The sequence below is a fragment of the Sprattus sprattus genome, assembly GCF_963457725.1.
Source record: "Sprattus sprattus genome assembly, chromosome: 1".
NCBI lineage: Eukaryota > Metazoa > Chordata > Actinopteri > Clupeiformes > Clupeidae > Sprattus > Sprattus sprattus.
Genome location: NC_137920.1, coordinates 28,107,636 through 28,119,365, shown reverse-complemented (window position 1 = coordinate 28,119,365; position 11,730 = coordinate 28,107,636). Strand labels below are relative to the sequence as shown.

At 44.3% G+C, this 11,730-nt stretch overlaps 1 protein-coding gene across 1 annotated transcript in view; it reads left to right on the top strand.

Annotated features, from left to right (window-relative positions):
- Positions 1–11,730, top strand: part of tmem63bb (transmembrane protein 63Bb) — a gene marked incomplete at its 5' end in the record, with an annotated part of 45,414 nt that overhangs the window by 19,730 nt on the left and 13,954 nt on the right. The window contains 8 exons of the mRNA XM_080855975.1: positions 1–11; positions 2,653–2,704; positions 2,874–2,982; positions 3,442–3,512; positions 6,029–6,109; positions 8,052–8,175; positions 9,170–9,303; positions 9,768–9,905. The exon at positions 1–11 is cut by the window's left edge and continues 132 nt beyond it. Coding sequence (XP_080712101.1) covers positions 1–11; positions 2,653–2,704; positions 2,874–2,982; positions 3,442–3,512; positions 6,029–6,109; positions 8,052–8,175; positions 9,170–9,303; positions 9,768–9,905 — 720 coding nt within the window. The remainder of the gene's footprint in view (positions 12–2,652; positions 2,705–2,873; positions 2,983–3,441; positions 3,513–6,028; positions 6,110–8,051; positions 8,176–9,169; positions 9,304–9,767; positions 9,906–11,730) is intronic.

The window sequence follows — 11,730 nt, the reverse complement described above, 5'->3', positions numbered from 1 at the left end:
AGATCTGCTTGGTGAGTGTGTGTGTGAGTGTGTGTGTGTGTGTGTGTGTGTTTGGTGTGTGTGTGTGTGTGCCATAACTCCTATAACTCTCATACTCAATACTCCTCCGGTATTTTCTATGCAGTGGGCTATATATGCAGTTGTGTCTCAAAGCCTCTGTAGAGACAATTTCTTTGCTGAACGTGATTGATAAATATATCGATGTACCTTCTATACCCTTACGTGTGCATACCTGTACATGTGCCCGTGTCCAATTGTATCTATATTGTTGAAACTAAAATGTCCCACCTGCCGAGATAATTCTCAGTAAGCTTTCTCCAGCAAACTGATGCGGATAAAAACAAATAAACAACTGCAGATGTTCAATCAAGTTGGCACGCCATGAGGCGTTAAACAACCATTAGACAATTTGACAAGACCATTTGAACACATCAAATAAGCCTTCATTTCACGAAAGCCCATATATCAATGTGGCGTTATTCAACTCATGAACCTTTATTTTATAACCTATATTTTATTATGTTAAAAAAAGGCTTCACATTCCAGACTGGAGAACAAGTATGTGTTCTCTATGTATGTGGGCGCTTTCTGTAAATCAGCACCAAGCTTAATGTCTGTGTGAGTGTCTCAGATTAGTGTCAGTGTCAGGAGGTGAAGGGCCGTTAGCAAGCCAGCCATAGAAAAGACAACGGTGCCAAACTCTATGGCTCTTAACTGCACTAAGAAGGCAACTTAAGGTGGTCGTGGCTTAGAAGCAGACATATACATCCTTTAGGGCCAGCGGCATCAGAATGCTAACAAAGCCTTTAGCTGAGATATTGGCTATGAATTGTGTATTGAAACATTGTCACATGACCGTTATAAGTCACTGTTGTATATTAGACCAGCTGACGCAAAACATGTAGTGGATAGTAAGTCAAACCTGGCTATAAGGATGCATTGAGTTTTAATCACATTTAGTTTAATCGTGAAATACTGGAGGCGTTACAGTGAAGGAGTGCCGTTGTGCCTGATAATTGGTCTATTGGGAGCCAACAGAGGTTGAGTTTCTCAAAGTTTCCCAAACTCATCAGACACAGAGAACGGAGAGAGAGAGAGAGTTGCAGTTTCTTGTCTCCACCTGCTCACAGGAGAACCAGGTCATGTGGTCATCCAATTACCTTCGCCTCCATTGCCTCTGGCTCCTGGAGTAGCCTGAGGAGCTGGCAAATATCTTGCTTCCTCCTGTGAGGACTTAGCGCTAGCTTTAGAGATAGCATTAGCAGCCCTATGGCCTCTGCAGCTCTGTGTGAAAAGAACCAGCATAGTCTGTCTGCTCAAGGGAGGGTGTTGGTCATTCAGTTCAGCTTACTCATTCAGCTGTCGGGTGTGGTTGGTTATTATAGGCTAGTTTTAAGCAAGTAAGCCTGCTACACCTAAACTGAAGCTAGCATTGACACTGTAGCTTGCGTTGTCATTGTCACCCAGCCTGATAAAATCAACAAGAGACAAGCTGAACTGCTGTGATATGCAACAACACTTATCACAGTCCAGAATGGTGTGGTGTGGAAGAGCTAAAACTCTTTTTAGCAATAGCATTTTCCTCACCTTTGTACGTTTCTCTGCTATCGATGGTTAGCATAGAGGGCTTGGCATTATTCCTGTTGCCTGCTGCCCAGAATCTCCAGGCTGTAGATTATTATGACTAAAGGCTTATCTGAAGTTCTGCTGAGGTAATTGGATTGAACTCTATCTGGGAGCGGGGTAATTGGCTGGCCGTCTGGAGCTGAGAGAGAAGGGGGGAGGGAAAGAGAGAGAGAGGGAGAGAGAAAGAGAGAGGGAGGGAGAGAGGGAGGGAGGGAGGGAGGGAGGGGGAGAGAGAGAGAGAGAGAGAGGGAGATGAAAGAAGGCTAGACAGAAAAATAGAGAGGGAAATAGAGTACAAAAGAATGTAAAGTAATACGATGGCGAGGGGATTCAAAAAGCAAGACAAGATGGCATGAGTTAGAAGGATTGATGAAACATGGAGGACAAAGCAGAGCTCAGAAATAAAAAAGGGAAACAGGAGACAGTAAAGAGAGGCGATTGGATGCAGGGGTTGAAGAAACGGAGTGAAAGTGTGATAAGAGGACATGTCATCCTTTCACCGCTTCTGGTCTTGGCCCCTTGCCCTGTATCACTCTGTCATCTCTGACCACTACAGCAAATCCTGCCTCAGGGAAGTTACACACACACACACACACACACACGCACACACACACGCACACGCACACGCACACGCACACGCACGCACGCACACACACACACACCACAAACACACACACACACACACACACACACACACACACACACACACTAAGAATGTACCCATTCCTCTCTTTTCACTCCTCTACTTTTTCATCCCCACTCCCCTCATTCCATGCATCTGTCACACTCTAATGGAAATTTCATTAGAGCCGAAGAGAGATGCACAGCAAACAGACCGATGTACGTTTATCCTACTTCATCTTGGGTAGCAATATCAGACTCATGTGTTCATCATTATCCCATTGATAAGACAATCTGACAGTTAATCTTTCTCTCCCATCCCTCCCTCTCTCTTCCACATGTCCCTTCTTTGTCTTTGTCTTTCTTTTTTTCTTTTTGTTATATATTTTCCTCTCTGGATTGCAGACAATAATGCCTACAGCTTTGGCCGAACAACAATAGCCAATCTAAATTCGGGGTAAGAGTGATTGCGATTGCTTTATTACTAAGCCGCTGTAAATTATGATGGAAATAAACCTGCTACCAGGTGGAGTTTTGTTGTCATGAGCACTTTTATGAAACCCTTGATTAATGAATGTGCCAGTCTGTCAGTGATGGCTAGAGCTGTTCCCCTTCTCTTGCCGTAGGAACAACCTGATGTGGCTGCACACGTCCTTTGCCTTCATATACCTGCTTCTGACGGTGTACAGCATGCGTCGACACACCTCCAAGATGCACTACAAGGAAGACGACCTGGTAGCTTCATCTTCCTCTTTGTAGCAATCTAGTTAGCGAGGTTAAGTGAAGCTAGTTGATGAAATTACATACTTAAATTATGCCCTATGTTAAAAAGTCTTGCGTGTATTAAATTGTCATTGAGGTCTGTTTCTTGAAACTCGTCAACATGTAATATGAAACATTCCAGGTAATTGTAACCTAGAAATGATGCTTGGAATGGTCCCTTAGCTAAGCTCAATTGTAAAGTCTTTACCTAACTGATGGTGTCTGTATTCTCACTTGTTTGGGATAAACATTGTGCATCTTTTTGATCAGAATGTCATAATACTCCTGAACTCTTGCATATCACGATCATAAAACTCTTTTGATTATGCTAATATGATTTTAAAGACATAGTACAGTACATATATAATTTAGCCAGCAGGTGTACAGATCAATGCAATGTTCCTAGTCTCATTTTCCTTTCCATTCCTGTAGGTCAAACGTACTTTATTCATCAACGGTATCTCCAAGTATGCCGCAGAGCTCCATATAAGGCAACACTTTGAGTGAGTTTCCCTGAATGCAGCCACACACCTAAAAACAAAATGCTGTTGACAAACTCATGCAAAGGAGAGTGTGTTACATGAATAGCATACGTATAAGCATGCATTCACACAGGTGGCACACAAACACACACACACACACACGTGGTGTCAGACACGTGTGTTTTTTTTACTTCACACCTATAATTGGATTTCTACAGTTTCCAGAGGTTGAGACATATGCGGGTGCACACACACACACACACACACACAGACACACACACACACAAACAATCTCACAGCAATGTGCATAGGGTAAGTAGGTCAAGTCAATTTGGCAGATCCAATGCACAGTTCAGCTTAAAATAGTTGGATGGAGGCCCAGGCCTCCGCAGTGACTTCCCTGTTCTCTGAAAACCCTCTGTGAGGTCATGTCACAGCACGGGAGCAGACACACACGAGCACACACTCATTTAAGACACACACACACACACACACACACACACACACAGACACACACACACACACAAACTCACTCACCCATCCGTACACATACACACATACACACATACACTCATACACACACACGCACACACACACACACACACACACACACACACACACACACACACACACACACACACACACACACACACACACACACACACACACACACACACAAAACTACACAAACTTACACGCCCACCCACAAGCAGACATGAACACATACACTCACTCACATACACACACACACACAAACACACCCACACTAAAGCACGCAGGCCTCAGCTGACATAATTACTTTAAGTGGAAGCCCAGATTAAAATGCCTGATGAGAGTCATGTGTTGGGGAAGTACAGTGTCCTGAGCTGCCTGTCGCCATGTGTGTGTGCGCGTGTGTCTGCATGTGTGTGTCTGCATGTGTGTGTCTGTGTGTGTGAGATAGTGTGAGATAGTGTGTGAGTGTGTGAGTGAGTGTGTGAGTGAGTGTGTGTGTGAGTGAGTGAGTGAGTGAGTGAGTGAGTGAGTGAGTGAGTGAGTGAGTGAGTGAGTGAGTGAGTGAGTGAGTGAGTGAGTGAGTGAGTGAGTGAGTGAGTGAGTGAGTGAGTGAGTGAGTGAGTGAGTGAGTGAGTGAGTGAGTGAGTGTGTATTTGAATGAGTTCCTATCAGTGTGCTATTGATACACAAGTTAATCAGTCTGTATGTGTGTCAGTCTTGCACACCTATGACTGTATATGTGTTAAAGTGTTACACGCACATATTAAACCTGCTCACTGGTGTTCATTCATATGCATATCTATACATTGAAGCCGCTTATACGACATACTTTTCACTTCAACTTCTACATTGGGAAACACCTGACACTCTACTCCACAGTAACCATGACAAACCCTACCTCATAATAGATTAGTCATGGACCCCACAGTAGAGAAAATAGACATGGGCACGAATCCCTTGTGTGAACCCAAATAGTACTGGACTCTCAAGGATTAGCCACATTTGAACCACTTCTGAGCCAGATCCGCTCCAGAATCATGCTGAATGGGGATCCACGCTGAATGGGGTTCCATGCTGAATGGGGATCCTGTGGCTCAACTGGAAGAGCAGAAAGGTGCTAACACCACCAAGACCATGAGTTCGATTCGCTAACTTATTCAATGTTTTTGAATCGCTAACTTGTTCAATTTAAGTGTAGAATGAGCCTCACTCTGACCAATGCAGTGTTCAGTAACAGCCTGTGACCAATGTTCTGCATTCAGTGTTCAGTAACAATCTGTGGCCAATCAGCTGAGTCCAGTGGTCAGTAACAACCTGTGGCCAATCAGCTGCGTTCAGTGGTCAGTAACAGCCTGTGACCAATGTTCTGCACTCAGTGTTCAGTAACAACCTGTGGCCAATCAGCTGCGTTCAGTGGTCAGTAACAGCCTGTGACCAATGCTCTGCATTCAGTGTGGCTGATGCAGGTTGCAGATGCTCCCACAGAGGCTTAAGCAGCTTAATATGCCTTGCTTATAAGATTCATAATAAGCTTATTAAAATCGAATTAACCCTGTTGGTAAGCTCCACAGTGAACTCATGCAGTCGTTTATTCGGGATGAAATGTCATTGATCCGATCAAGTTGTGCAACATCAGCCCTTTAAAAGACTGGGCACAGTCAATAAGGAGAAATCGTACTAAGCTCGAGCTGGCAACCTTTCCTGGACTGTGTTAGGAGTACGCTGTGCAAATATTTGTATCTGGACACACTATCCAGACATGGTCAATTTGGGATTAATTACATGTTTGTTATTAGAGATATTTAATAGAACCACAATGAGCATTGCATGCACTAGAATTGTGCAAATGTGTGATTGTTTCAGAACTGTGTTAGTGTGTTTTGTATCAATAGATTCAATTATTTTATTTTACACACACACACACACACACACACACACACACACACACACACACACACACTAGGTGGTGGTGTTGACTGTGTGTTTATGTGTTTGTTTGGTTGCACATTAGCTGATGTCTTTCTCCGCTCTCTGCTCTACAGACAGGCCTATGAGAACTGCACGGTGCTGGAAGCCCGCATCTGCTACAATGTGGCCAGACTCATGGCCCTCAATGCTGAGAGGTAAGAACATTACTACACACACACATATACACACACACACATACACACACACACACACACACACTCACACACATATACACACACACAATTGCTTTGGGTTATGTCATACGTTTCCTGTATTGCCCCCCCACACACACACACACACACACACACACACACACACACACACACACACACACACACACACACACACACACACACACACACACACACACACACACACACACACACACACAGACACACTCACACACATATACACACACACAATTGCTTTGGGTTATGTCATACGTTTCCTGTATTGCATGAGTGGTTGTTATGGTTACATGAGTTTTCAGTACCCATTTCTCCCTTTCCAGCTTAACAACAGCAGGCAATCACTTCAGTCTAGTATAAGGCCTAGTGAACATAATAGTGCACTAAGTTTAAGTGGTTTAAGTTTTGAAAACGTTTGTGAATTACTAAATATAGCTTGCAAGGTGATTGGTTTAAAACACTGTAGCTGGTTTTTGTCTGCTCTACACAAAGGCGGCCTGCTTTTCCATTCATTATAAATAGTGGAAATTCAGCTGTTAAGTCAGTGGAAGTTTAGTCAGGGAATGTGATGTTACACTTGGAGTGGGAACCCTGTGTATGCAATAGCTCTGTCACAAAAAACATTCCCAACATTACCTGGCTAATCTTAAGGACGTGTGCCAAAAAGCATTAAGCTCACATCTTTGTGTTTTGGGCCACATCACACCATGTGCTTGCCTCAGCCAGTGGCATCGGCAGTTCACTTTGGAGCAGTCCAATAGTTGCCCCTGGCCAGGACTAACTCAAGTTCTGTCTTCAATTTGGCATCAACCGTGAATTTTATGCTCAAACAGTCTGTATTTGGAAGATGTTCATTCAAGGTTGATCCAACCCTGTGAGTCTGAGCCAAAATTCAGTAACAAGCATGCTGGTTAGTTTGAATCTTCACCCTACTGATTGGCTCTATCTGAACGCCATGTTTGTATCCCCTACTCATCAAGCTTTTACAACATCGGAGTCAGAAGAGGTTTCATCTTCTCTTGCAGTTTGACTCACGCTGTATAAACAAGTTCGGAAATTCCCTCTTGAGTGTTCTCTGTTTAAGCAACCCGTTGCCCCAGAAATGTGCCCATTTTATGTGCAGGGTAAGCAGAATGCAGTTACCCTCCCTCTTCGACCTTGCAGGATTTCTCTCTCATCTCGAGCCCAAACTGGAGGCGAGGTGTCTACACCTCAGCAGCTTTCTGTTGATACGGTTCTTTTCCCTGCACAAACTAATCCATAACTTACCACTTTATTGCCTCGTATGTGACAGCCAGAGTTGCCTCGAGGCATAGTTTCGCCTGATAGCCTCTTCGCCTTGACTGAGTGTCCCTTGCGTCTGTTGAGCCGAAATGGCTCCAGTGATGAATCAGCAGGTTGCCATCTTTTTTGTCTAGATGTCCGCCCACGCACACACACACACACACACACACACGTGCGCGTTGCACCGACAGGGGAGATCAATCGATCCCTGAACACCAGGGTGGCAGGATCAGCTTCTCTAAAAAGACCAAGCCCATTGATCTTAAGCCCTGCTCTCCTGAGGTGGGCGGGTGTGGGTGTGTGAGTGTGTGTCTGTGTGTCTGTTTGTGTGTGTACAGAATACTGTACTGTGGATCTTCATCTTCAGTAAACTGCTTGGGTGTATTTATTATTTACATCAGCTTTGTATTCACAATTGTTTATTGTGTGTGTGTGTGTGTGTGTGTGTGTGTGTGTGTGTGTGTGTGTGTGTGTGTGTGTGTGTGTGTGTCTGTGTCTGTGTCTGTGTGTCTGTGTGTCTGTGTCTGTGTCTGTGTCTGTGTCTGTGTCTGTGTCTGTGTGTGTGTGTGTGTGTGTGTGTGTGTGTGTGTGTGTTTGTGTCTGTGTGTGTGTGTGTGTGTCACAGGAAGAAGACTGAGCGCAGCAAGAAGTTCTTCACGGACCTGATGTCAAAGGAGCACGTGCCCACCATGATCAACCCAAAGCCCTGCGGCCACCTCTGCTGCTGCGCCATCACAGGCTGTGAAGAGGTGCGGTAACCACCACTATCCCACAATGCACTTCACAATAACTTCAACACCCAGTCACCAGTCGTCTAACCACTTCTTAGCCACCCCCGTTGCATGGTAAACCCTTCGGTGAGGCTAAAGAGATTAATCTTGCAAATCGGACTGTCCAGGCTATAATCTCAGCAATATAAGTTAAGAGCAATAGGAGGGCAGAGCTAGGCTACTGGAGTAGTATCCATATCCCTGCTGTAGTTGTATAATGGCATGGATAGACCATTGATGTAAACATATAGTACATTTAGAATGCAGTAGATGGAGGGATACATAATAATGATCTGGTAGAGACATGATGGCAACACGATCAATATGTATTCTCCCAATTCCACAACGTCATAAATAATCATATTAGTGAATGAAACTGGTATAAGTGACAGCGTTATTGTTCATTACCAGAAAGCCGGTAGTAGCTTATTGAGGTAATGATGTTGTGATGAACTTAAGAACCGGCCCTGTGCCATGGGAGCTGTTGGCCATTAGCCAGGCCTCATCTCTGCTGCTCAGTCTCTAGTCCTCACTGGTCTCCTCTCCTCTCCTCTCTTCTCCTCCACTCCTCCTCTCTTCTCCTCCACTCCTTAATAAATTGGCAAATCAATTCACTCTCCTCCAACTGCATTTACAGTACAGAGCCCTGTCAGAGAGATGGCTGAATTGAGATGGATTATTAAAGGCCTGTGTGTGTGTGTCTGTGTGTGTCTGTGTCTGTGCTTGTGTCTCTGTGTGTGTGTGTGTGTGTGTGTGTGTGTGTGTGTGTGTGTGTGCGGGTCTGTGTAGCTGTGTGTTATAAAATGGTGGTTTACTCAGAATGTTTGTTCAATATCTTTTCTGTTTTCTCACCATTAAAGTGCTCCCTCTCATTATCTCTTTCTCTATCCCTCTCTCTCTCTCTCTCTCTCTCTCTCTCTCTCTCTCTCTCTCGCTCTCTCTCTCTCTCTCTCTCTCTCTCTCTCTCTCTCAGGAAGAGGCGGTGAGCTTCTACACCAACCGGGAGGCCAAGCTGAAGGAGGAATACAGGAAGGAGAAGGAGAAAGTGAACACCAAACCGCTCGGCATGGCCTTTGTCACCTTCCAGAACGAGGCCATGACTGCCATGTGAGTGTGTGTGCGTGTGTTTCTGTGTTTTTGTAGGTGGGCAGGTGTGTATGACTGTGTGTTTGTGCGTGCGTGCGTGTGTGCGTGCGTGCGTGCGTGTGTCATGGCTAAACTCAGTGTGATATTGATTAAGGGGAATCTGATTATGGTGAGGTGACTTATATGTTCAGAGTTTAATAGTATTTTTAAGGGAACATGATCTAGTAATGGAACAAACAGAAATACATACAGTAATGAGCAGAAAACCTGAAACCATCTGAATGGGTAATTATAATAAATGTAATCTCTCTCGCTCTCTCTCTCTCTCTCTCTCTCTCTCTCTGTCTCTGTCTCTGTCTCTGTCTCTGTCTCTGTCTCTGTCTCTGTCTCTGTCTCTGTCTCTGTCTCTGTCTCTGTCTCCGTCTCTGTCTCTGTCTCTCTCTGTCCCTGTCTCTCTCTGACTCTCTCTCGTTCTCTCCCTCCAGAATCCTGAAGGACTTTAACGCGTGCCGGTGTACGGGCTGTCAGTGCCGTCCTGAGCCCCGCACCTCCCCATTCAGTGAGAGCCTCCACGTCCTCAACTGGAGTGTCACCTACGCCCCTGACCCACAGAACGTGCGCTGGTGAGACACCCATTTCCTGTGTAAATTCTTGTCCAAATGTCTTGAGACGTATTGGAAACTAAGCTTTTTGGTGAGTCTAATATATAACAGTAACTGTATGTTGCAAGGTTTTCATGAGAAGCTTAAGATCCTATCTCTGATTTGAATTTAAAGGGGAGCTGTGGCCAAAACTTTACTTATAAAGCAAAGTACTACTTTTCTACCTTTTGAAACAATTTTTTCATTATTTCATTATCTTTTAAGTTATTTTTTAACTATTCGTTGCAAAAACACATACAAGTTATGAGTAAAACCATAAAAGGTCATTCTATGGTAAGCCTTCTTATGTTACAGGGGTGGTGTTACTGACATTTTTAATTTGACAGTTTATTTAACATCGCCCTTACATGCCCTCCATATGAGCAACTCTTCTCTAGTCAGATCCAAAATGAAAGCCATTGGAGTTTCTACGTCTATAGATTCAAATACTGTACAATTATGAAAACCACGATGCGATAAACCAATGTGTAGACCTTTTCTGTATAGTTCAAAGGACAAAAAAAGGCTTAAAGTGTGACTGACTATAGCTCACCTCAAAGCAGTAGAACCCATTTTGCTGTCCTTGTTCCTGCCTCCTTCTGCAGTTTAGCAACAGGACATTTTCTAGATGTTTCTCTTCAGCACAATATAAAAAGCCGTAAAGGAGTTTTATGTGATGGCCAGGCCTGCGGTCGAGACATTTAAGAGGACATTAGGACTGTTTGGGCTGACAGGAAAAGGAAGAGGGCGGTTGTTATTGCTCATTAGAGGGCTGGCATCTGTATATTTTAGTTTTTCGAGGACAAATTATCGAGTAGAGACTTTATCATCCTGATGAGGGACAAAATAATTATCTCTGCCTGAGCGACTGTGCCATGCATCCCCAGCTTCAAGGGCAGTGTGTGTGTGTGTGTGTGTGTGTGTGTGTGTGTGTGTGTGTGTGTGTGGTGTGTACAGAAGAAGATAAATCAAGGAGTGTTTGTGTGTTTATGTGTTGATGTCTATGTAAGAGAATGTGTGTGTGTGTGTGTGTGTGTGTAAGTGTGTGTGAGAGAGAGAGAGAGTGTGTGTGTGTGTGTGTGTGTGTGTGTGTGTGTGTGTGTGTGTGTGTGTGTGTGTGTGTGTGTGTGGTGTGTACAGAAGAAGATAAATCAAGGAGAGTGTGTGTGGTTGTTGACAGCAAATTTGGTGTAACAAGTGCAGTTGTGTGTATGTGTGTATGCATCTGTGTGTGTTTGCAGAGGGAATTCATACATTTTGCATGAGTGACAAGGACATAGAGAGGATGCAAAATGGAGAAAGAGATGGATGAATGGGGAGTTATGGAGAGAGATGGGGAGCGAGAGAGTAAGATGGATAGAGAGAGAGAGAGAGAAAGAAATAAATGGGGAGAGAGAGAGACAGATGGAGAGAGATGAACTGCCATAGAGTGGGATAAAGAGAGAGAGAAAGGGTGGGGGGGGGGATAGATGGCTTCAGCTCATTACTCTGTTGCCTTGACCTGAGCCTCTCAGCCTCCTTCCCTGAACTCCTCACCTCTTTTACTCTCACACCGTGCGTGCGTGCGTGTGTATGTGTGTATGTGCGTGTGTCAGTGGAGGCTTCTCCATTGAGGAGAGGGAGGAAGATCCTCCTTAACATTTTGAGAATAAAAAGTGTACTTTGCCCAGACTACTGTGATTAATAAAAACCCTTAAATATGACTACTTTAATACCTTTGTATATGTAATGTTAGTTTCCCTGGGTAAAGATGACATTAGCACCCCCTATCGCTATCGAAAATTACTGCCGGAGGACCTTCCTCCCT